This window comes from Equus caballus, chromosome 5 (genome assembly GCF_041296265.1).
Source record: "Equus caballus isolate H_3958 breed thoroughbred chromosome 5, TB-T2T, whole genome shotgun sequence".
NCBI lineage: Eukaryota > Metazoa > Chordata > Mammalia > Perissodactyla > Equidae > Equus > Equus caballus.
The window spans coordinates 23,803,329-23,828,783 of NC_091688.1; the positions used below are offsets into that span (position 1 = coordinate 23,803,329).

The 25,455-nt window shown below is 38.0% G+C and overlaps 2 protein-coding genes across 5 annotated transcripts in view; one reads left to right on the forward strand and one right to left on the reverse strand.

The window, feature by feature from the left end:
• DTL (denticleless E3 ubiquitin protein ligase homolog) overlaps positions 1 to 6,004 on the reverse strand; it is an 84,733-nt gene extending 78,729 nt beyond the window's left edge. For all 4 annotated transcript variants that reach the window (XR_011438513.1, XR_011438514.1, XM_070266725.1 and 1 more), the window contains exons 1-3: positions 5,552 to 6,004; positions 887 to 1,012; positions 4 to 102 (exon numbers count right to left, since the gene is read on the reverse strand). Coding sequence is in view for 2 of the 4 variants with exons in the window: in XM_070266725.1 (XP_070122826.1) it covers positions 4 to 102; positions 887 to 1,012; positions 5,552 to 5,603 (277 nt within the window). In the remaining 2 variants the exon portion in view is untranslated. The remainder of the gene's footprint in view (positions 1 to 3; positions 103 to 886; positions 1,013 to 5,551) is intronic.
• The window catches only part of INTS7 (integrator complex subunit 7), a 90,904-nt gene continuing 71,281 nt past the window's right edge, over positions 5,833 to 25,455 (forward strand). The window contains exons 1-4 of the mRNA XM_001489352.7: positions 5,833 to 6,151; positions 17,082 to 17,211; positions 18,046 to 18,192; positions 24,824 to 24,961. Of these exons, the coding sequence (XP_001489402.1) occupies positions 6,058 to 6,151; positions 17,082 to 17,211; positions 18,046 to 18,192; positions 24,824 to 24,961 (509 nt within the window). The 5' untranslated portion in view covers positions 5,833 to 6,057. The remainder of the gene's footprint in view (positions 6,152 to 17,081; positions 17,212 to 18,045; positions 18,193 to 24,823; positions 24,962 to 25,455) is intronic.

The following is a 25,455-nucleotide window of genomic DNA, read 5'->3' on the forward strand; positions in this document are numbered from 1 at the left end:
TACCTTTGATACACTTCTTTCTACTGGTTTGTGATTCTGTGTTATATAATCTAACGAAGCCTTCTTCATTGGCAACTGCTAGTATATGCTCCATATTGGGAGCTAAATAAGAAATAAAGAACAAAATATATAGAGAGTAACACAAAAATTTTAAAGCTCTATAAACAATTTATTATAGATTAATTGAAAGCTACAAGGTAAACACAAAAGAATCTGTTTGAAAAAGGGGAAGATGATTCTACCCAAACAGCACCTGGTATGGTACAGAGGTAATCTGAATTAAAGATTGCTTAAAATTTGCCATAATATCTAATTCAGTAAATGACACAAAACCACCAAAATTATCTTCAGATAATCTCTTACTTAGAGAAGGGCTGAATCAAGGGTGGTACTTAAACAAAAGAAGATTTGTAGTGGCCAATGGCAAAAAAAAGGTATCTGATAGACCAGCAGGCTGAGTCTATTAGTTTTAAATTCCCTTTTCACAACCTTTTACTTTTCCTCTTTTAAACTATTAACAGCGGGGACAAGTACTTCTATTTCTGTTCATATATTCCCCAATACATTACAGATAGAGAGAGATTCAATCAGATTAAAGGGATATCTACTGGACAAAACAGTTTACATGATGCCCAAACCTTTGCAACACGTTCCCTCTATCAGTTGAAAAAAAAATGATGCTATAATAGTCCTATGCTTTATAAATACATAATTGTGCAGAGATTAAGAAAAGTCTACTTCATAAATCTGGAGAGAACAATTAGAAAAACTCTACCATCTATCTAACTTACATTTTCTTGAAAGGGAGACACCTCAGTATATTTTTCCCATAATTGTGAAATAGCTCATTTCTGACCAAGCCTAGCTTAGATAGTAATTCTCTTACCAGAAGAGAAGGTGCATCCAAAAGGAGGAACTGGGACCCCCGTTTCTCCATAAGAAGTGTGCTCATCATTATTGTTGCACTGATAACCAGTTAGAAGGGATTGTAGAGGGTATTGTGAAGACCATCCTAAAATAAGACACAATTCCTTATAGAATTCCAGTATCACTATATTTCAGTACTTTTCACAAATGGAGGTAAATATTTGTTTTAAAAAGCTTTATATACTTAATAGAAATCCATTCACTATTCATGGTCCTCTGGAATACAGTTTCTGGTATTTTCCTAAGGAAGAAATGAAAGAGCACTCCCAACTTCTGGTGAGGTATAGGTTTGGGCCTACCATCTTACATGAAGACTCTTACTAGTGTACTTGAGACTGCAAGAAACAAGTGGACTTGGCACATTAAAAAAATTCTACCCCTTCTCCCACACTTTGGTGACAACCACAAAGACTACCATAACCATTAAAACTGCCATTCTCTTCAATTAAAATTTTATGTTTTTAGAGTTTCTAATTCAACATGACTGCAAACTCTTAAGTTACTAGCAACATCAGACATAATCCAATGGGCAAAGAGTCAAAGGAAATACTGTACATCAATGTGCCTACTGTAGCCACTAACATACTCACAATATACTAATTTCACTTCCTCTTTCCTTTCCAGTGCCAAAATTCTAGGATTCTAAAATGTTAATAGCAACAAGTCATAGTATCTTAAAGTATATTAGAGCAATTTTAAAGTAAAGCTTTATGTACATACTGCAACAGTACAATTAGTTAGCCCTGGCTAGTAGTAGTAGTAGGCTCAGGGAAGTCTCTAGAGGAGGTGAAATCAAACTAAGTCTTGAAAGACTAGTAAGTTTTCAATAAATATACAAGAGAGAGGAAGAAATTCAGGGTGGAGGGAAAGTTTATTCTGCTTGGGTCAGAGACCTAAGGTGTACTATGGTCCTAAATAGTAAACCATCTTCAAAGATTTGTTTTATCATTTTGATATGTGGGTCACCATATTTTAAAAATGTATGAGCAACATTCATTCAATAAATAGTTACTGAGAACCAAATGTTTATTAGGCATTGGAGGAAACAATGAAGCTACAATTTATTGAGAGCTGTCTAAATAATTAACAAACACACTTTGGGGTACTTTTAATTCTCACTTTTCATTAAAAATACTATTTGGAGAAATACCTTAGTCTGACAGAACCTCAGACAAATCTAGTTTTGGATGTTCATAGAGATAACTCGAAGGAATCAGTACAAAGGAGGCAAAGAAATTTAATTCAGATTTAGTAATTATTCCTGGGCGGTATTACCTCTAGGTCAGATATCACTGTAAACAAGCCATTAAAGACCATTAAAAGAATACAATTAGTTATGTTGTAGAGTTCACAAACATCCATCTACAGAATGATTTAAAAAACAAAGCCTCTGCTCTAAAGTTATGTAAATATACACTTGTAGTTTGGGATTTTAAAAAAATTTAATGACTGCAACACAGGAATTCAAAGGGACTGAATCTTGAACAATTTAGGTGGAACTGAAGATCATATGCTCTGGAGACCTAACTCTTTATAAGTAAACAGTGACTCCCTCAACTCGGACTCGTTGCCTACAGACTAATATCCCACACCAACACATGGCCTAACATGGCTTAGTCATGAGTCCCTATCTGCCCCTCCATTTCTGCGGTCCCCACAACACACGCTTCATGGACCAGCTCCTTAAACTACTTTTGGATCCTTATGGTGCTATGCTTTTCCCAACAAGAACTTGTAATGCTGCCCGCAACGACACTCATTTGGAAAAGCCTATTCTTTCCTCATTATACAACTTAAGCCCCTCGGGTTACACGCAGATTTTTCAAGGGGTAGCTGAGGACATGAGAGTTTTCAAAGAACCAATTTACAGATACTCAACTTCCATATATATGCATTTCTAAAATTGATCTTTCTGAGAAGGCTGTAGCTCTCTTTTTCCTGTCTCCCTTCATCAGTGCCTTTCTCCTATTTTTCAAAAGATATATCCCAATCTTGCACTTTGCCTTCACTGAAGATATAAAAACTTCCGGGATCCCAACTAAGAGACAATTGGATAATTGCTTTAATAAAGGCATTATAAACACCCAATTTCATCTCCTTAAAAGAAATGAATACATACTTCCAATAAAATTTTACTTTTTGCTTAATAATTATCAAAATTATTAACCTACCTTGTTTTTATCAATTGCATACTACTAATAATTGTGATATTTCAATCCAGAAGAAACTTTTAACACTTGGAGCCTTAAGATCACAGAAAATTTCAACTTAAATGTATTTTTTTACACAGAGGAGAATGATACAGTGATAAATAAAATAATTTTTGAAGGTAATCTATAATCAAATTACCTTTGGAAAAATTCTGTGGGAGAAATAAAGTGGTAATACAATCAGGGGGAAAAAGCAACTACATAGACTATCTAGCAGTTAAAGAGTTTGCTCATATTTTAAAAAAAGGATTCATGTGAGTATCAACTCACTAAAGTATTTCTATTAGACACATTTTAAAGAGGGACATAGCATTTTTATTTTAAAATGCCAATATCCACATGATGGCCAGAAATTAGATCCTTTGCATCTGTTTAAACTTACGATAAAAACTTTTAAAAGCCAATTTAAAAACACACAGAAGAGTAATCAGATTTCCATTTTAGAAAGATCATTGGCAGGAATATGGAGAATAAACTGGAGAGAGGGAAACTAATAGGCCAATTGGGAGACATAATCCAGACAATAAGGTATTAGGGCCCAACTCAGAGAAATGGAATGGTAAGCATAGAACAGATCCAAGATATGATGAAGAGGCAACATCAGTGGGAATACAGGAGGATGGATTCAAGAGATTTTAATGGAAATTTCTAAATGTGTATCTTGAGGAGAATGAAGGAATTTTGATTGACTCTCAGATTTCTGGCTGGGAAAACTAGTTTATAAGAATAGGACCACTCCCTAAAGTAAGTAATATAGCAGGTACGGGGGAAAAGTGAGTTTGCTTTGGGGTACGTAAGTTTGAGATGCTTGTGGAACTGAGCATCTGGGTAAAGACACTCATAAAACTTTTATAGGAATGGATATAAAGTACACGGAATGCAAGGTTACAGGTAGGAGTGGAAGAAGCCCTGGTTCCGGCTATGATGATCCATGGGAGTAGGAAGAGAAAAGGACCTGGGATGGAACACCAACATGGAAGGGGCAAGGAGAAGGTCCTATAAAGTTCAGTGCACAATACATAAGAATGAAAGAATTTCAGTGTCTAACGCTTAACAACGAACGAGCAGAGAGGGAAGAAGCAGACGGACAGATTGGAGAATTAGGAGAAAATCTGTCACAAAACAGAGGCTAAACAGTTTGCCCCACGTCACACAGATAGCAAGGAGTGGAGCTGGAATTAAAACTCAGGCAGTTTAACTCCAAAGACAGAGCTCTTAACCACTGAGCAGTACTGCCACTCATGACCCAGAGGATAGAGAAGTTACTCAAGCAAGGGGTCCCAGGAGAGACAGAAAGAGGGGCATTTAGAATATGATTTGAAAGATTATCTAAGAGAGAAGTAGGTAAAGATGGTATAACATTTTAGACTGGGGGCAGGAAGTTGAGGGGCTACTCTTCAACCTCCTTCTCAATATCCTTTTCCTAGACTCATGGATTAAATATAAAAAGTTCCCTTCTCAGATTCTTTTCTTTTTGTTTTCCACGTGGTTTCAAAGGGAGAGAAGACCTAGGACATCTTTAAATGCATGAGATTTCATTTCTAACCAAGCTTAATCTGGGTAGTAACCCCCTTATCAGAAACTTAAAAAGTTTCAGGTTGATGACACCCAAACCTAAGCTTAAAACTCCTACTGCGAATGTTTTAACCTTAGGAACCCCAAGAACTGTAGCGAATAAGTCGGATTTCCACATCCGAACACGGAAATAGGTCCAAGTTACCCCGTTAAAGTGACAAACAAAACATTTTGATCCCATTTCTGTAAAGAACAATACAGATTACCTCTGGCATTGAAAAACATTTGGAATAATATACTTCAATCCGTTAACAGGGGTCATCTCTGGGGGATGTGGTTATGGGTATTTTTCACGCTATTAATTTCGAATTTTTATGCCCATGGAGTAATCAAGGGGAAAAAAAAATGTTGACCACGCTAGAAGCTCGTGTTCTCTGCTTGACTGAGTTCCTTAACAGCGAGCGGGTCCTATTCACGGGTGTTTACAGCAAATAGTAGGGCTCACTAAGATTCTGCAACAAATGAATGAATTAATCGAGGAATACGAGTCTTGACGATCTCACCAGACTGTCGAGAGAACCACATCCACACAAAAACGCACGCGTTTTCCAGTTAATGTGCAACGCGGACATCAGCCGTAAAGGAGGCCAGTCAGTTCAACGTCCCTCCCTCCGTCAGCCTACATTCCGATTTAAAAACTCCCGATTACGATTAAAAGTGTCCCAAGGGCACGAAAATGCAGCTTTCTTGAGTAGTTCTTGCGAACGCGAACTCATTCTGGCCGTGGGAGAAGGGCCCCGGGGGCTGGGAAACTGAAGCGGAGTCGGCCTTGGTCCGAGGTGTTGTTCGGGGGAGGTGAATCCCGCCAGCAACAAGCAGCAGTTATGGCCGTTACTCACCATTTTTCGGGACGCCAAACTGGGGCTGGCGGAGCACCGAATTGAAGAGCATCTGGGCCGGAAGAGAAGACTCAACTGAGGGAAGAGCCGTGGAAATGCCCCCAGGTTCGGCAGAAAGCGTAGCTTGCGCTCTTCAGAACACGATTCGTTATTGCCTCCAACTCCCGCCACTGTAAGCCCCGGCCACCAAACTCCCCGCCAAACTGACGTCACGCCCTCTGATTGGCTCCCGCCGTGGCGTCCGGGCGCCTCCAAGTCACTTCCCCCCTCGAATCCCCGCCTCCTTTTCTCCCAGCCGCGGGAACCTGGAGTTCACGAGCTCCCTGAGCGCCTGCGCGGGGGCCCGCCGAGGCGCTGGCGAACGGCGGGGTGACCAGGGCGCATGCGTACCACGACTTGACAGAGCGCGGAGGAAAAATCCGCGAGAAGGTGGTGGAAGAAGATGGCGGTGCTGGGGCAGAGTTTGCAATCTTTCTGAATAGGCTAGTCGAGTAACTATTCGGGTCATGGCGTCAAACTCAACTAAGTCTTTCTTGGCAGATGCCGGCTATGGCGAACAGGAGCTGGATGCTAACTCTGCCCTTATGGAATTAGACAAAGGTATTCGAAAGAGCGGGCTGAGCCGGTGAAACGGGCGTGGGGGGAAGTGGCGCCACCAGGCGGTGGTAGCCTCTGGAGAGTCCGGGAAGGCGCATGCGCATAGCTTCCCTGGGCGGGGCCGGGTGCCTGCGTTCTTGGTGGGTCCGGAGCTTTTGCAGCTTGGGGAAATTGCAGGAGAGTTGCAGCGTCGTTGGATTGGCCTTGCACCAGTTGAACAAGCAGCGAGCTCCATTGGTGGGCCGGTTTTGACCGCTTGAGGGCACAGTCTCCCGGTTTTCCAAGCAGTTTCTAAAAATGCTCCATTGAAATTGTGAAATTATTTTTCAGTACGTTCAGTTGAGACCAACTGTTCGCCAAGGGTGCTAAATAATAATCTTGCACTGGTGTAGCGATTCATTTGATTTTGTAACTCTGTTACCTGCAGGTTATTAGGCAGATTATGTACGGCCAAGACCATCGGAAAAGCATAGCCCCTGCTGCTTCTCTGCAGCCAAATTCCACGAGTTTTGTTTCCTCACGGGGCCGGGGAGGGGTGGTGCTGGGGGCGCCGCTTAGTGAGTTGGAGGAGGTTTGGAGTTAGACTGAGTTGAATTCCACTTCCGCTCATTTTATGATCGTGAACAGCTCACCTGACTTCTCTTAATCTCGATTTTTTGTCTGCAAAGTGGGTACAATACTATTGAGCTGACGAGACTGTTATAAATTTTAAGTGATATAATGGTATGCAAAAGAAGCACTTATTAAATGCTAAAGAGATAGGCCTTCTTTCTAAGATGCAGGGATGGGGAGGCAAGGGCAGATACTTGTCAGTAAAGAACTTGAGTGTTAAAATGTAACCTTTGTTTCAGTGTACTTGAGTGGTTTTTATTGAACGGGGGCAACATTTTGTCAATTGGTATGCAGTTAATTCTTGCTTAACCATGGCCAGTGTATGATGTATTGAGTACTGAATTAGAGGTTAGAAAGATCTAATTTGACTTTGAGTCACTTCCCAGCTCTCTGAGTTGGACATTGTATTAACTTTCTTGGGACTCTGTGGTTCTGACTTGTTTGCTTTTTAACCTGTAAACATTTCTAGTGGGTTGGTCTAGATAAAGGTTTCTTAGACTTTTTAAAAAACTTTTAACTCCTTTTGATCAACACAAAAATGTGACAACAGTCCAATGATATAATCCTTTGGTTGAATCACAGTTTCTTTAGTGCATCCCCATCCACCAAGAAAATGATGGTGAGGTTTGCTTTCTCTTCTGAAAGCTCTAGGGCTTTTCCCCTCAGAAATATAAAATTGTGACATTAAATGTGTTTTTTAAACGCTACATTATCTTCTCCTCCCCATTCTGATAATTCCTTCCTTATTCCCCAGTGAAAGTTGCAGGTCCAGATATCTGATATCCATACCAATTCTAAAGACATTTTCCACCACTCTGCTCCCATCTGATGGGATGGGAGCACACTTCACCTATCTGGTGAGGTGGGCTCATCTCGCAATGACAATAGGACAGTGGTTGTAGAACAGAGATCAAGATGAGATTCTGAAGAAATTAGAAATCTAGAATTGTTTAATTCCTAAAAATTTGCAGTTATGGTAAGAAAAAATATAACAATTTTTCATTCTTACAAGTTGAAATAGAAATATTTCATATCTATAAAAAGTAAATGGGTGGCTATTGAGTGTTTAACTGTAAACCGTGTGTCAGTCCTACATACTAAGTAAGTGATCGTGTTCAATCTTGCCAACAATGCCCTGGGTGAGTATTTTACAGATGAGTGTCAGGCTCAGAAAGATAATTTGGACAAGAGCAGAGTAAAACTTTTGTTGTTTTTCACCTCACCATGCCATACCTTTTAAATCTGTTAAGAAATTAGATTATGGAAATAGCCAGTTTCATTAGAATATAGTTTAGTATTTTAAATATTGAGTCATTTCATCCTTTACCTGTTAAAGTATTTCTGTTTTATGAGCCAAAAGTCAGAGGGTCAGAAGGCTGTAAATTACAGCTTTCTTTTAGTTCCAAAACTTACAGACCAGAGTTTCTCAAAGTACACGCCAAGGAATACTGTTTCCGAAGTTTTTTGTTTTTTGGTGTTTTTTGAGGAAGATTAGCCCTGCGCTAGCATCTGCTTCCAATCCTCTTCTTTTTGCTGAGGAAGACGGGCCCTGAGCTGACATCCCTGCCCATCTTCCTCTACTGTATATGTGGGGCGCCTGCCACAGCATGGCTTGCCAAGTGGTGCCATGTCCGTACACTGGATCCGAACCAGTGAACCCTGGGCTGCTGAAGCAGAACATGTGATCTTAACCACTGTGCCACTGGGCTGGCCCCCCAAAGTATTTTAATAGGACTTTCTCCCCTCATAGCCCTTCTCCCTCCCTCCCCAACACAGGCAGACACTCAGACACTCACACACGTGGCTTATTTGATCAGGCTTTGTACTAGAGAAACAGCAGCGAAACAAAACAAAGCCTGCATCCTTATAGAGTTTATATTCTAGACAGAGAAAACAGACAATAAATATAGTAAGCATATGTTGTCACAGATCGTGATACATGTTTTAAAGAGAAATGAAACAAATGAAGGGGGCTGGAGAAAACTGCGTGTGGGGTTGGGATTGGTTTGTTACTTTATATAGGATAGTCAGGAGAGGTCTCATTGATCAAATACAGGAACAGCAAGTGCAAAGGCCCTGAGATAGGAGCTTGCTTTGCATGATATATCTGGAGCAGTATGATAGGCAGTGAAGATAGAAAGAAAATCAGAGGCCAGTTCATGCAGGGCAGTGCAAGTCATTGAAAAGGCTGACTTTAATTCTGAAGGAGATGGGAAATCACAGAGGATTTTCAGCAGAAGTGTGGCATGATCTGACTTATCTTTGAGAAGGATCAGTCTGGTTACTGTGTGGAGAGCAGACCGAAGAGGGAGGGTCAGGGTAAAAGGAGGGAGGTTAATGAGAAGGCAGTTTTAACAATCCAGGGAAAAGAAAATAGTGGCTTGGGCCAGAGTGGTTACAGTGAAGCTGAGTGAAGTGCTGAGATTCTGGATATATTTTGACGGTAGAACAAGATTAGCTAATGAATTGGATAAGAATGTGAGAGTAAGAGGTGAGGAAAACTTAGAGGTTTTTGGTCTGAGCTACTGCAAGTACATATATTACCTTTTACTGAGTGAATGAAAATCAAATCAATTCGGGACTATTAAATTTGAGATGTCTCTTAGACATGTTAAGTAGGCAGTTAGGTAGACAGATGTCACAATTGAACTCCATTATAAAGAAATATCTTGTGGCACTAGTGTCCTAAGAAACAGACTTGGGAAATGCTGCCATTTACAAGCTTTTATATATTTATAACCTGTTGCACTTTGTTCTGAGCTTTTTGAGCAAGCATGGCAGTAAGCTACTCATTTCTAATCTCTCTAGGAATAGATGGATGCTATTTTGAAGCTCACTCCAGGATGTAGTTAGTAACACATCATTCATGTGATAGCCATTCATTAATTCAACAAATATTTACTGATCACCTCCATTGTGTTAGGCATTTTACTCAGACTTGGGCTATATTAGTGAACAAAAAGCTTTAAGAAGCTTGCTCTCTAATCTGGGGAGACAGACAGGGCTAGATCTGATATGGCCTTGTCAGTCAGGACGAGAAGTTTGGAATTTATGCAGAGTGCATTGGGAAGGCATTGAAAATTTTTAGGCAGAGGACTGATGTGGATTGGTTTACATTTTTAAAGACCACTCTCGCTGCTATGTACAGATCTTTCTATCTGTCCCTTTTTTAAAGTTTTAATCTGATAACCATGTCGAGTGAGTTTCTGTGAAGACTCAGCATATATAAGCAGAGTTAAGTATCATAATCAAGTACAACTTACATTTATCTGACACATTCATAATGTGGATAATCATTACTGTAATATAGGCATTATAAAAGACATATCTCACATAAATTACTCTATTACTGTAACTTTTTCATTGATCTAACTTCTGCATAGTAAGTCTAAAGATTTTTAGGTCAGCTTACAGGGAAATTGTCCTGATGATTTAGGGAAACTTATGCAAGACCTCCTTCACTTTGAGTGGAAAAGAGAGAGTCTCCCTTAAGTGACATCACTCAGCCTATCTGCTGTCTGTGAGGTTAGCCTTGGAAAGGATGAGGGGAGAGAGCGATGGGGAAGAGAGTGGTTCCCCTTGCAGCTGGGCCGTGGGAAGGGAGGAAATTTAGGGAGTGGAATTGCTACTCAAGATGTTGGTGAACTTAATATTGTGTGAAAAACTTGATGGTGTGCTCAATGAAAAATGTAATTATGAAATAGAAAATTGATATAAATCAGGACATCTATTCATTCTCCCTAATTTTCCCTTCATGTGCCATCACCTCATCTATGTTCCAAATATATGAATTCTCAGACTGCAAGAGACTGTAGCGGAGGAAGACATTTCCTCTACCCTCTCTGGGTTCGTCTGGCTGGAGAATGAAGTAAATTCACATGAGACAGAATAGCAGGAGAAAATTAAACAAAGCTTTGTAACATGTATACATGGGAGAGGTCAGGCAAGCTGAGCAACTCGCCAAAATGGCTGAAGCCCCCACCTTAAGTATCATCTCAGCTAACGACAAAGGAGGATGTTGGGGGTGGGGGGGAGTCAGTTACAGGAGGTTACCAGAAACAGGAGTAAGATTATTATGCGGATTTAAGTCCTTGCCTTTGGTATTGATTAAGAGTTTCTAGAGATAAAGTCATCCCCTTTCTTCTTCCTGGTACAGAGAAGGAGGCACCTTTACAGATAGAGATTTCCTTTACAGTGTAAAAATGTCTCCTAACAAAGGGCAAGCAAGTTCCACTCCTCAGAGCCTCCTTCCCTGTCCCAGTTTATCAAAAGCAACCAGCCCAATAATCCTCATGCCAAAGAGACGTATCTTGGGGTGGCCAAGACCAGTCCCCCATAAGACCAAGATTGGCACAGATGTAGTTGTTGTTATGATAAACAACTATGAGGCCTTGGCTGTATCTCCATATCCCCTACTAAAGAGAGAGGCCTCTGCAGCCAGGTTTGTACCAGGTGACAAATTCCATGCTATGACTGATAGATTCAAAAGTGGACATGTGACCCACACTGAGTCAGTCAAATTCTTTCTCTTGAGAATCTGTACTACAAGGTCAAACTTGGTCTGACAGTATTGAGAAGTAGACCTATAAGATCAGGTAGAATTGAGGCTAGGGTCAGAGTCTTAACAACTCAGAGCCACATAAAAACCGGCATTAGGGGCCGGCCCCGTGGCCGAGTGGTTAAGTTTGTGCACTCTGCTTCAGGGGCCCAGGGGGTTGCCGGTTCGGATCCTGGGCGTAGACATGGCACTGCTCATCAGGCCATGCTAAGACAGTGTCCTATATAGCACAACCAGAGGCACTCACAACTAGAGTATACAACTATGTACTGGGGGGGCGCCTTGGGGAGAAGAAGAAACAAAAAAAAGAAGATTGGCAACAGTTGTTAGCTCAGGTGCTAATCTTGTGGGGGGCTGGCAGAAACAGCATTAGAAAGGACTGATTCTCAAAGCCTGGTTGGTGATCCCTTGATGGACCGTGAACTGATCCAAAAATCCAAGGCCCTTCTCCAGTTCTTACTGAAATTCCTAGACTCATTTTTATGTACGGCTAAGAGCTACTGTCTTGTAACTTACAAAGTGAGTTGCGAAATATTCCTAAAAGTCAACATTCATAAAATAAACTTAATTCATGATCCTAAATCAGTATTCTATTTGCATATTGCATGATATTGCATACAACCCACCATGTGCATTTATGGATAATTTTTGAAATTTGAGGGAAGGATGCTTTATTATTAATGCATCATCAGTTGAGTTCACAGTCATTTCAATGGTTTCTATTCCTGCTTTTTAAATATAACTTACTGAGACTTTGCCATTATCAATTTATGAAGCTTTGGGTTGTTAGGTTACCTTGTAATGTGTGGTCTATACTTCTGTTTGTATTTTTTCTCCCCTCCCTGCCTTTTTAAACCAATTTTTTTTTTTTGAGGAAGATTAGCCCCGAGCTAATATCTGCCACCAATCCTCCACTTTTTGCTGAGGAAGATTGGCCCTGAGCTAACATCTGTGCCCGTCTTCCTCTATTTTATATGTGGGACACCTGCCACAGCATGGCTTGATAAGCAGTGTGTAGGGCCGTGCATGGGATCTGAACGGGCGAACCCCAGGCGCCGAACTTAACTGCTCTGCCACTGGGCCGGCCCCATCCCCTCCCCCTATTTTTAATGAATGTATTTTAAGATGTATATGTGTTGTGTTATGGTTCCATTTTGAATCATCCTCACTCCTTAGCTAAAGCAAGGAGTGTATATAATGAATTCTCTTAAAATGTGCTTGTATGGTAATGTGTATTAGCAGTGTTCTTTGTTGTGGATATTGGTCCTGTTGGTGGTCACTTAGCATCATTTGAACACCCTCCCTGTGCTTGAGGAATGTCCCACATCCTGAGCCCTGTCTCCCTAAGGTGGAAGCAAAAACTCACTTTCATAGTTTCCCTTGCAAGAGTGCGGAGTGTGAACTAGGCCCTGCCAATCAGACAAACCTCCTCCAGGCTCCGTGATTTGGGAATTTAGAGATGCAAGAAGGCAGAGTCAAAGAGTACACTCGCAGTTCCCTGCCCTGGTAGCATCAATGTTCCTAGTGTACAGTAGCAGCAGCAATGGCTACAACATTCCTAAATGACAGCAGAGCTAATTGTAGCATCTGGTGTTTCCTAGCAACAACAGTTTTCCTCATCTAATCAGTTTGGCAGTGTGGTGTTAGGTGTTCTTAGACGTTTAGTCTTGAAACAGTTTATTGGGTTTTTAATACACCTTTTTCTGCCTCATCAGCCAAAGTTAATTTCTGTTGCTTGCAGCTCGGAACTCTGATTGATACATGCTACCTGGAAAAGTTTGATTAATGTACATCACAAACCCCAAGTTTACTGTAGTTTATGTTTTTTTCCTCAATTCCCTGGAATTTGTCATCCCTCAGAATTATGCTACTCTGAAATCACTAATTCAAATATCCTTTCTTTAATCTTAGCCTCTATCCTCTAGTTGCGTGCTAGAGGTGCGTTTTAGCGTAATGCTTAGGAGCAGAGGCTCTGCAGAGGGTTGCCAGGATATGAATCCCATCTCTGCCATTTATTAGCTGTTGTTTCTTAGGAAGGTTACTTAACTGTTCTTTGCCTGTGTCCTCATCTTTAAAATGGGGATAATAGTACCTAACTTCTATGATTATAGTGAGAGTTTAATACATATAAAGTGCTTAGTAGAGTGTCTGGCATAGAATAAGCACTTAACATGCATCAGCAAGCCAGCCCTGGTGATCTAGTCCTTAAGATTCAGGGCTCTCACTGCCATGACCTGGGTTTGTTTCCCAGTCAGGGAACCCCCCTCTGTTGGTTGTCCTACTGTGGTGGCTGCACATTGCTGTGATGCTGAAAGCTATGCCACAGATATTTCAAATACCAGCAAGTTCACCCATGGTGGACAGGTTTCAGCAGAGCTTCCAGACTAAGACAGACCTGGAAGAAGGACCTGGCCACCCACTTCTGAAGAAATTGGCCAGGAAAACCCTATGAATAGCAGTGGAGCATTGTCTGTTAGAGCGCTGGAAGATGAGAGGATGGCGCAAAAAGACTGGGCAGGGTTCTGCTCTGCTGTACATGGGGTCACTAGGAGTTGGAATCGTCAGCACTAACAACAAATGCATCATCATCATCATCATCATCATGATTAACTGCTGTTAACTATTCTTTCTTTTCATTCAGACCTCAGTATCTGTCTACTTTTCCTTACCTATCAGTCTCTTCCTGTTTTTACTTCTTTATCCAGCTTAGATTTCATCATCTCTCATTTCATTAACTTCATTATCTTTCTTAACAGTACTTTAGATTCTCATCCAAGGTTCTATTCTAGTCATGTGTGCCCAAAGGCAGCCAAAAATTGCTGGAAAAAGTCATACAACAAGCTATGTGGCTGTTATCAGAAATGATATCAAACTCAAACTGGCCTTCAACACACCTGCAATACTACAGTGTTTCTTTGGTCAAGACTCTCCCACCTTCAGTGACATTTCAGATCTTTAAATTTTTCAAAAAAGCCAGAAATCCTGGGTTTTATGTGAAATCTCATTTCATTTTTAAAATTTGACAATGGATTCAAAAGCTTTAAAAACATTATATTTATAAGATCGAATTATTCTGTGGACCAGATTCAGCAGCCTGCTGGTTTTCTAACTCAGTATAGTCACGCTAGACAAGTAAGATACAAGTGGCAGAGGGTGTCTTGAGGATCTAAGTGCCTGCCTTCTCAAAGCAGCTAAACAGATGCCTGGGCCCCTGGCCCAGAGATTGGTAGGTTTGGAGTGGAACCATAGCATAGGTATTTTTGAAAAGTTTCACAGATGCTTCTGATGATCAACCAGAGCTGAAGATCACTAGCCTAGCAAAATGTTCTGCACATTTTAAGTGCTAAAATAAGTTTAGAATAATGAGTTTCACTGCTTCAAATGAATTTTAAATGAATAAGCAGTTTACAGACAACCAATTTTAGTTCTCCCTAGTCTGCCTACATGTTGCAACTGAATTAAGCACTGTTTGACTCCAGGTGCTGAAACGGAAGAGATCTCTGTTTCTTTGGTAAGAGAATAGAAAGTAAAATTTAGAAACAGCAATCACATCCCTTCAGCTTAATCTCTGGTCTTACAGTGGCATTCTTATGATCATTGGTCTTGTGATAGGGCATTCTTCCTCAAGTTGGTTGTAGCTAGCAACAGAAATAAAGTGGATAACCCATCAGAACAAGATCTGACTGTCCTGGGCGCCCATTTTCAGGTGCTTGGCTTATCCTGAAGTTGAAATTGGCCTAGAGCAAGCAAGATGGGTACTATACTGCCTCAGCCTGGGCTTATTGCTAAATTGTTATTAGTCAAAGCGGAGTGTGCAAATTTAACCACTGGGCCACCCAAGATATTCATTCTTAGTGAATTCTTTTTAAGGATTGAACATTAACTCTTTTTGTTTGTTGGTGGGTTTTTTATTTTTAAAGTTAGATTTATTTAGGTATAATTTGTATATAGTAAAATTCACCAACTGTATCCAGTCATATGAAACCACTACCACGGTCAAGACATAGAACATTTCCTTCAGCCCCAAAACTTTCCTTGTGCCCCTTTGTAGTCAATCCCCTCTTTCCACCTCCTGGCAACCATTGATCTGTTTTCTGTCCCCATAGTTTTGCCTTTTTCTGAATATCATAGAATAGAGTCATACAGTATACAGTCTTTGGGGTCTGTCTTCTTTCACTTAGCATGATTTTGAGATCCACCCATGTTGTTGCATGAATCAGTAATTGGTTCCTTTTTATTGCTGTATAGCACTCCATTGTATGGATATACCACAATTTGTTTATTCATTCACAAATAGTTGATGGTCATTTGGGTTGTTTCCAGTTTGGGGCTATTATGGATAAAGCTACTCTGAGACTTTGCATGCAGATCTTTGTATAGACATCACCAGGATAAATATTTAGAAGTAGGGTTGCTGAGTGTATAGGAAGTGTATGTTTACCTTTATAGGAAAAGGCCAAACTGTTTTCCAAAGAACTGTATAGTTTTGCATTCCCACCAGCAATGCATGAGAGTTATAGTTGCTCCGTATTCTCATTAGCACTTGGTATTGTCAGTCTTTTTAAGTTTTTCTGCCATTCTGGTGGATGTGTAGTGGTGTCTTATTGTGGTTTTTAATTTATATTTGCCTAATGACTAGCAGTGTTGAGAATCTGTTCATGTGCTTATTTTGCTATCCATATTTCCTCTTTAATGAAATTTCTCTTCAAATCTTGCCTATTTAAAAAATTAGGTTGTCTTATTATTGAGGTATAAGAACTATGGATGAAGTCCTTTATCAGATACATGTTCTGTAAATATTTTCTTCCAGTATGTGGCTTGTCTTCTCATTGTCTTAACAGTATCTTTTGAAGAGCACTGAAGTTTTTAATTTTGATGGAGTTCAACTTATCACTTTTTTATTTTATAGTTTGTGCTTTTTGTGTTTTATCTAAGAATTGTTTGCTTAACTCAAGCTCATAAAGATTTCCTTTATGTTTTCTTTTATACGGTTTATAATTTTAGCTCTTACATTTAGGTTGATGGTTCATTTTGAGTTAGTTTTTGTATATGGTGCAAATTAAGGATTCTCTTTTTTTTTTGCTTATGGATATCCAGTTGTTCCAGAATCATTTGTTAAAAAGAGTGTCCTTTCACACTGCATTATCTTGGCTCCTTTGTTAGATCATTGATTTGAGACCTTTCTTCTTTGCTGATATAAGCATTTAATGTTATAAATGTTCCTTGAAGCACTGCATTAGCTACATCCCACAGACTATACTTTCATTTTCATTCTGTTCAAGATATTTTTCTAAATCATTTCTGATTTCTTCTTTCACCCATGGGTTATTTATAAATGTGTTGTTTAATTTCCAAATATTTTGGAATGGTCTAGATATTTTTCTTACTGATTTATATTTTAATTCCATTATCGTCAGAGAACACATAGTATGATTTCAGTCCTTTTAAGTTTGTTTGAGATTTATTTTATGACCCTGAATATTCTTAATCAACTCAACCTTTTTAAAAAAATAGTTTCTTTTTCATTATTCTCTATCTAAAACTGGCAGTTTACCAAATGACTGTTTCATATGCCATTTTTATTTTTAGGAAGATAATGAGTTATAACTGTACTTTACCTAATTGTTAAGAATTGTTAAGAATGATCATTATTTTACTGTGTAAATAATTTTACTGTGTAATACTTTGTTGGTGTTTGCTCTTTTTGCCTTATTACAGCCACAAATTTGTAAGGTATTCTTCCCTTTTTTATGCTTTCCATAGGTTTAAGATCTGGCAAACTTGGTGAACAGTGTGAGGCAGTTGTTCGCTTTCCCAGGCTCTTTCAAAAGTATCCATTCCCTATTCTCATCAATTCTGCATTCCTGAAGTTAGCTGATGTTTTCAGAGTTGGGTAAGTCTTTATAAAGCCTCAGCATCCTAAAGCACTTTGTCCATAGTTCTTTGTTTTATATTGTGGTCTTTATTCTTCTTGCCTTTTAGGACTTCCACATGGCTAGATACCATTTTAGGGGATGCACATGGCAGTTTGCAACGCTTTTTGATGTGACATTTAATGGCATTTTAAGCAAAAATGAAGAGTATAAGTCAGAGAGTACTTATTTTTGAGGGGAACAGGATAAATCACATTAACACCACCTTAATATATTATTGTATATTTTGGAAATATCTGTGACTTTGCACATACTGTTTTGAGAAATTTCTGATTTAATTTAATAGCTTATTTTATAACATAAGATTACATTGACTGTGAAGTGCCTGAAACATGTAAGCACTGAATAAATACCTATTTCTTTTTTTCTCCTCCCCAGTCCCTCTCCCACTTCTTTCCACCATTCTTCATGCATTCATGTGCTTATCCATGCACCAAATCAGACTTGAAGGAGAAGAGATGTTGTAGACTTAACTTGAGAGAGGAGGAGGGCCACCTGACTTCTTGGCCTTGGTTATAATATGATTGAGGAGGTTTAGTTCAGTTCCAGGGCTTCTCTTTATGTCACTGCCATTTTGATGCAGGGCCTTTGGTGCAGGACTGCAGGCATTGCTGACTGCTTAGGCTTAGGACTCACCTCGGGTATAGACCTTAATGCTTACTAATGAGACAAATAATAAGATTGAAAAAATTGGCCTATTGCTAAAATTTAATATCATTAATGTTGCTTTGATTCCTGATCAAATGTTGCTTTCCTCAAGTGCTCTAATTTATTTTCTCTCTGGTTTTTCATAGAAACAATTTTCTGAGACTCTGTGTTCTCAAAGTTACTCAACAAAGTGAGAAGCATTTGGAGAAGATTCTAAATGTGGATGAATTTGTGAAGAGAATTTTCTCTGTGATTCATAGTAATGATCCTGTAGCAAGAGCCATCACACTCCGGTATATTCTTTTGCTTTAATGAATAACCACAAGGTTCTTTGAGTTGTGATTGTGTACCCAAAAAGGCAGTATATTTACTTTTTAAATTAGGAGTTTATTTTTGTTTTTTTCAACTAAGACTCAATGCAGAAATATGGTTACCATCCCAATCTGTAAATGCTTTGCAGTTACCACCTAAGATACTGTTTTGGTTGTAAATTGTTGCCTAACTTGTGTTTGAAACATTCCTCTTTGTAGGTAGGTGTTCTGATCCAATAACTTGGATCTGAATATAGCGTAGTGTCAGCTCATTTTGAGGTTTTACCCATCTGACCTTGTTCTTAGTGTTTTATGTCACTTTTCTCTGTTCGTCCTTAGTTATGTGCTCATTTTTGTATGCAATAACTATGTTTGATCTCCTTGGAGAATGCCAGATATAACCATTGTAGTTTGTTCAACCTTTCCTTTTCTTTCTTGGCATTAGAAAAAAATTTTTTTAATTTTGTTAGAATTTCATTTTGTAAGCCTATGTCCAGCTTGAGCCATAGTCTCTGTTTAGGTTTGCCGTCTATGGAATCAGATGTATAATTTTTGGATTTTTGAAATTCACTTTCCTAAATTATAGGGCTCATTTCCGACTTGCCCTGCCCAGACAGTCCTCTTTTTTTAAAGATTTTATTTTTTCCTTTTCTCCCCAAAGCCCCCCGGTACATAGTTGTGTATTCTTCGTTGTGGGTTCCTCTAGCTGTGGCATGTGGGACACTGCCTCAGCGTGGTTTGATGAGCAGTGCCATGTCCGCGCCCAGGATTCGAACCAACGAAACACTGGGCCGCCTGCAGCGGAGCGCGCGAACGTAACCACTCGGCCACGGGGCCAGCCCCCCAGACAGTCCTCTTTTTAACCATGAAGTCTAGGATGTCCCTTCTTTCCTAAGTTTCCATTTTTTTGACGTCAGGAACCAGTTCTTCCCTCTTGTTCAGAATTAAGTGCTTTGTCATTCCTTTGTCTTTTGAGTGATTAAATTGTGTGCAGTGTTGTATTTTAGTCAGTTAATTGATTTTATCTTTTAAAAACTGTATGTAACAGAACAGAATTTACATTTAAGATGTTCTTACCTTTTGGTTCAGCACATTCACTTACAGGAATTTTTTCTATAAATCATTTTTAAAAGTTGGTGAATATATGTGTATAGATGATCATAGTATCATTTTTGTAAAAAGTGAAAAATTGGGGAAAAATCAGGTACCGATTTAAGAATAGTTAATTTATGGACCTACTGTATAACTTTTAAAGAATGAAGTAAGTCTGTGTATTAACATAGAAAGAGATAAAGTTAAAAAAAACAAGTAGTCAAGTGATATCCATTTTGTTAGCTCATTTTTGTAGTGACACTAATATATGTGTTTATATAGGCTCAGAAAAAATGTGGAGGAATATATACTGTTAACAGTGATTGTTTTTGCCAGGGCTCGTAGGGCTATGGATTACAAGAGACTTTTCCATGTGGTTTTGTAATGTTTGACTTGTTTTACACAAGTATAGGTTATTTTTTTGATCAGAAGACAACAATAAGAAAGATAAATAATAGAATTTAAGTGATGGAATGAATTTCATAAATAATGTAGAGCTAGTTTGAATATTCCATTCATTTTGCATGCTTGCCCTTTTCCAAGTCATGGCAACTGAGCTTTTCCTCAGTTCTTCCTTTGAGGCACTGTTGCTATCATTAAAACCAAAGATTTCTTTTTTTGTTTTGAACATTGGCACCTGAGCTAACAACTGTTGCCAATCTTTTGTTTTTTTCTTTCTGCTTTTTCTCCACAAATCCCCCCAGTACATAGTTGTATATTTTAGTAGTGGGTCCTTCTAGTTGTGGCACGTGGGACCCCACCTCAGCATGGCCTGATGAGCGGTGCCATGTCCGCACCAGGATCCAAACCAGCGAAACTGGGGCCCTGCAACGGAGTGCGCAAACTTAACCACTCGGCCACAGGGCCGGCCGCAAATCAGAGATTTCTAGAAAGCTTCCAGAAAGAAAAGATTCATTGATTGATAAAGATCACTTTAAAGGAAAAAAAAATCAGATTGAAATTGTATTTTTCAATAATAGCACTTGATGCAAAAAGTATTAGAGGAAAAGAAATTTGAACTGAAAATTTTATAGAGTCCAATTGCCATTTAAAACATAGTACAATAAAAAGATTCTCAGATACAGAAGGCCTTAGATAGTTTGTCAAATAGGGATCTGTTTTGAAAACATTCTCGGTGTAGGTACTCAATTAGGAAGAGAAAAAATAAAGCTGGAAGATATGGGAATAAGAGGTGATCAAATAGTTTTATGAAGTTTACAAATTTGTAAAGTAAATATCAAAGGCCTAAACAAAAGGTATATTTGTAACAACTCAAAACTAATGTTCTAGACAGTATCAACACAATATGAGAGTATGGAGCCCCTTTAACTAGAATATAACATTTTTGAATAGCCTTGGAAATTTTTTTCATGATTTCATAATTTTTGCATAAGTAAGAAAATGACTTAAAGTAAAAAGTATTTTTTAATTTAGTATATTATCTAAATGTATTATTTAGATACATGTAAATGTATCTAAATGTAGTATACATTATAAAGTATTTAAAATACAATCTTTTAAAAAGTGTAAATTAGGGGCTGGCCCCGTGGCCGAGTGGTTAAGTTCGCGCACTCCACTGCAGGCGGCCCAGTGTTTCATTGGTTCGAATCCTGGGCGCGGACATGGCACTGCTCATCAACCAAGCTGAGGCAGCGTCCCACATGCCACAACTAGAAGGACCCACAACGAAGAATATACAACTATGTACCGGGGGGCTTTGAGGAGAAAAAGGAAAAAAATAAAATCTTTAAAAAAAAAAAGTGTAAATTAAACTTTAATTTTGCCAGTAAACAAGTGATAAACACTGTATCATTTACTACTTTAAATTAATTATGTAAGAAACAGCATGATTTGTCTTCAAAAATTTTAAATGACATGTTTGGTTTGGGGCTAAGTATATTAAAATATAGGTTAAAATTTTTTTCCCAACATTTCAAAACATTATTCCAACATTGTGACAAAATTTTAGCAGTAGAGCAAAGATGAAAGAGTTTTACAGTGAACACTTGAATGCCCCCCACTAGATTCTACTATTGATCTTTTATTAAATTTGGTTTATCACATATCTGTCCATCCCTCTATCCATTCATCAGTCTATCTTATTTTTTTTAATACATTTCATCGTAAATTGAAGATAGTACACTTCCCCCTAAATACTTCAGCATGTATATCATTAAGTAGAGTTCAGTTTGTTTACAGGGTTGTCTATAGGGTTTTTTAATTTCAAATTTACTTACAATGAAATGTACAAATCTTGTATGTACATTTGCTGCGTATTGACAAATGCCTCCGGTAACCCCCAGCTCCTATCAAGATATAGAAGTTACCATCACTCCAGAAAGTTCCCTTATGCCCCTTCCTAGTGGGTTCCCTCATCCATGTCTTGAGAGACCACCATTTTTCCTAATTTTTCCCATCATAGATAAGTTTTTGTCTATTTTCCAGCTCCATAGAAGTGGAATCACACAGTAGGTATCCTTTTGTGTAAGGCTTCTTTCACTCAGTGTTTTTGAGATTAATCCCTGTTGTATGTCAGTAATTCGTTCTTTTTTATTGATGAGTAGTTTTCCGTTGTGTAACTATAACAGTTTATTTATCTGTTCTTTTATTGATGAACACCTAGACTGTTTCTAATTTGGAGCTATTATAAGTAAAGCTGCTATGAACATTTTTGTACAAGACTTCTTGTGAACATGCTTTCCTTCTTGGCAAATACATACTTCAGAAAGAAATTGCTGAATCATAGGGTAGGTGTATATTTAGTTTTATAAGAAACTGACAAACCTTTTTCCAAAATGGTTTTAACCATTTTATATTCCCATCAACAATGTACGAGAGTTCTGGTTGCATCACACCTTTGGCAACCTTTGGTGTTGTCAGTCTTTTAAATTTTAGCCATTCTAATGGGTGTGTGTGGTTTTGATTTTCATTTCTCTGAGGGTAATGATGTTGAGCACTTTTTCCTGTGCCTTTTGACCATACTTCTTTTGGGAAGTATCTGTTCTAATCTTTTGCCCGTTTTCTTTCATTAGATTGTTTAGATTTTATTACATTATTTGTCCTTTTATTATAGAGTTGTAAGAGTTCTTTCTGTATTCTAGATAACCAATCCTTTGTCAGATAGATGTTTTACAAATCATATTTAAAAATAGATAAAAACTTCTTTCAGGGGCTGAAAGCCATGAACAGAATTACTGCCATTTTTATGCTCTTCATTAACTTATATTTCAATATCATTGTTTCTTATGTTTTCTGTCTGTAAGTATAAATTAAATAATATATGCCTCAGAATAAAAACAGTTTCAAACTGTGTAACTGTCAAAACCACCCCAGATGCTGACAGTGTAAGACCAAGTCGCTGCTTATTAATGTTGTAGCCACTAACCTCTGTACAGCTGCTTTCAGTTTGTACTATGAGGTCTTCAAAATGTTCTGCTTTAAAAGGGGAAAAATCAGTAATTACTTTTGTAATTTAAAAGTTATGTTAGCTTTTTGAAACCCTGTTTGGGAAGGAGTGGCCTAGTCAATTAAAGAGAGGTTCAGCTCGTGTGCAGAGGTAGAATTGTTCCCAGTCCCAAATCACATTCTAATGAGCTGACATGTAATAAATCACTTTCCTTGATGTTAAACGAGAAAACTAATACCTTCCTTAACAGATTCACTTATTTCCTCTATGGTAAAATGCAAAAATGTGCCCAAAAATGGTTTTAAAATCACCATAGAAATGTAAAGAACCCAACTATTAAAATGCATCTTTGAAAAGGTATTGAGCATACAAGTGATTGTATTTTCATTCCTTCCATAGTGAAATATTTGACTACAATACTGTTTTTTATAAAGAAAAAGATATGATACAGAAAGGATCTTAATGTTTTATAGGAATGTGCTTTTTCATTGAGAAGTATTATACTAGTACTAAGAAAAAGGAGTCTGTTAAGGAGGAAAACAAAGTCTACAAAGAAAAGATGGGGCTGATAAATGATAGATCAACATTGAGTATGTCTTTCATCAACATTTTAAGTATTCAATGAATTAAGTACTCATTGAATAGAAAGTTTGGTGTAGTATGTTTTAAAGAAGGTAGATTAAAATGGGAACTCTGACCTCAAGGAACTTGCTTTCTAGAAGAATGTATTAAACACGTGAAGAAAAGCAACAGGTGATGCCTTTCAAATACTAAGCAGTTTTAGAGTCAGAATAACTTAAAGAGGAGAGAGAATAGGGAAGAGAAAATATTCTAATGATATTTTATTGTTTACCCATTACTTTAGACTTATAAATTAAAACAACAAATGATGTAATCTACACAGAATTTGGAATACATTATGATGTGCTTCTGAAAACTATGTAATGTTATAAGCCAGTCTTACTGCAATAAAAAAATAAATTAAATAGAACAACAAATGGAAGAAGAAACTAGAAGATATTCATGATATTTGAAATGTAGTGCTACATATTATTTATAATATTACCAGAAATGTTTTGACAAAGTAGTGACCAATGGGATTATGCTTTTTTGCCCTTTTGTATTGCATAATAACAAACTATTAATCAAGATATATCGGTATTAGCCTAGTCTTTTTCTTGTATAAATAAAAAAAAAGCCATTTGTTTTTTTTTGAAAAATAACTCATCTAAGTAATTTCAAAACTTTCTTTTCAAACTGAGTATAAATGACGTATTTAGCCCATTTTAGTATCTTATTTATAAGAGCACTAATACTTAGGTCCAGTTGATTATCTCCATAAGATAGTTAGGTGAAGACATATCAAGTTGGAAGATTACTTAGGACATTACTTTGAGGAAGGTTGTCATCGGTGGAACTCTCTTGTTTATTGCAGTGTTTTGCAGCCTTCTAAAATGCATACCTTTCTGCTGAAAAGATTTTTCAAGCCTTACTTTCTGCAGTTTCTATTACAAACAACAGATCTTTTTCCTTTTCCAAATTTATAATTTTATTATAAAGTAGACTAAACTCTACCTTCCTCACTCTTGCAGATTCTGATATGAGCTCCAGGGGACGTCCTCTACCCCTGTTCTCTTGATGTTGAGGAGAGATTTGAAAATCATGGTACCAATATTTAGTGATGTGGGAAAAAAGACTGAAAAGTCTTGCTTTTTTTGCTTTGTGAATCTGCTTGATAGCAAAATGTACTCTTAATGCTTTACTAAAATGGATTTCTTTATACAACATTGGAAAATTGATATTTTCGTGCTTTAATCATTTAAAAGTTTCATTTCTGGTCTCTGTTTGGTACCTGGGATGCGCTTCAAGGTGATTTTTTAAAGTTTTGCTCGTGTTGGATAAAGCCTTCGTAGTTTTTCTGACATATTAAAGTATGGAAAAGTGTTTAGAATTTGAGTCACTGCTTGATTTCTCAAGTTGATTCTGTATTGGCCTGAGAATTACGGAATTACCTACAAACTTTAGTTTTGGTAATCTAGCTTTGCTTTTGCTTCTTCCTTTCTTGATCTTGAGCTTATTATATTTCCATTTTCTTGGGTTTCTCTATTTCTGTAGGATGTTGGGAAGTCTGGCATCAATAATTCCCGAGAGGAAGAATGCTCATCATAGTATTCGTCAGAGCCTGGATTCACATGATAATGTAGAAGTTGAAGCTGCTGTTTTTGCTGCTGCAAACTTTTCTGCACAGTCAAAGTAAGCATAGACCTTTGAATAATTTGGCTTCCGACGAAGAGATTTTGAAGGAATAATTCATCAATATATATATAAACACTAAGTAATACAGAAAAATGTAAATGGCAAGATGTGTTTTCTAAGAGAGTTTACATCATGTTGGGGAAACAAAACTAAGTAGGTAAAACAGTAAAGTTAAGTACAAATGTTGGCATTAACTGTAAATGAAATAGGAGTTTCCCAAAGGACGGAATCAGTGTAGATTAGAATGGTTGAGGAAGCCTTCGCTGAGGGCAGAAGCTGTGTACACTGAAGAGCCTTCCCGAAACATATACAGCCCTAATACTAAATTGCTGCTTGCTTGTTGTCTTCTCAAGTTTAGCTTTTTGGCATTAGAGCCTTGCACAGTTTGACAAAGACAGTAACTTGAGTTCAAACCAATTTTAACCTATTTGGAGTGTCATATCCTACACTATTATCTTACAGAACAGTAATTTTTCTTATGGATGAAATGT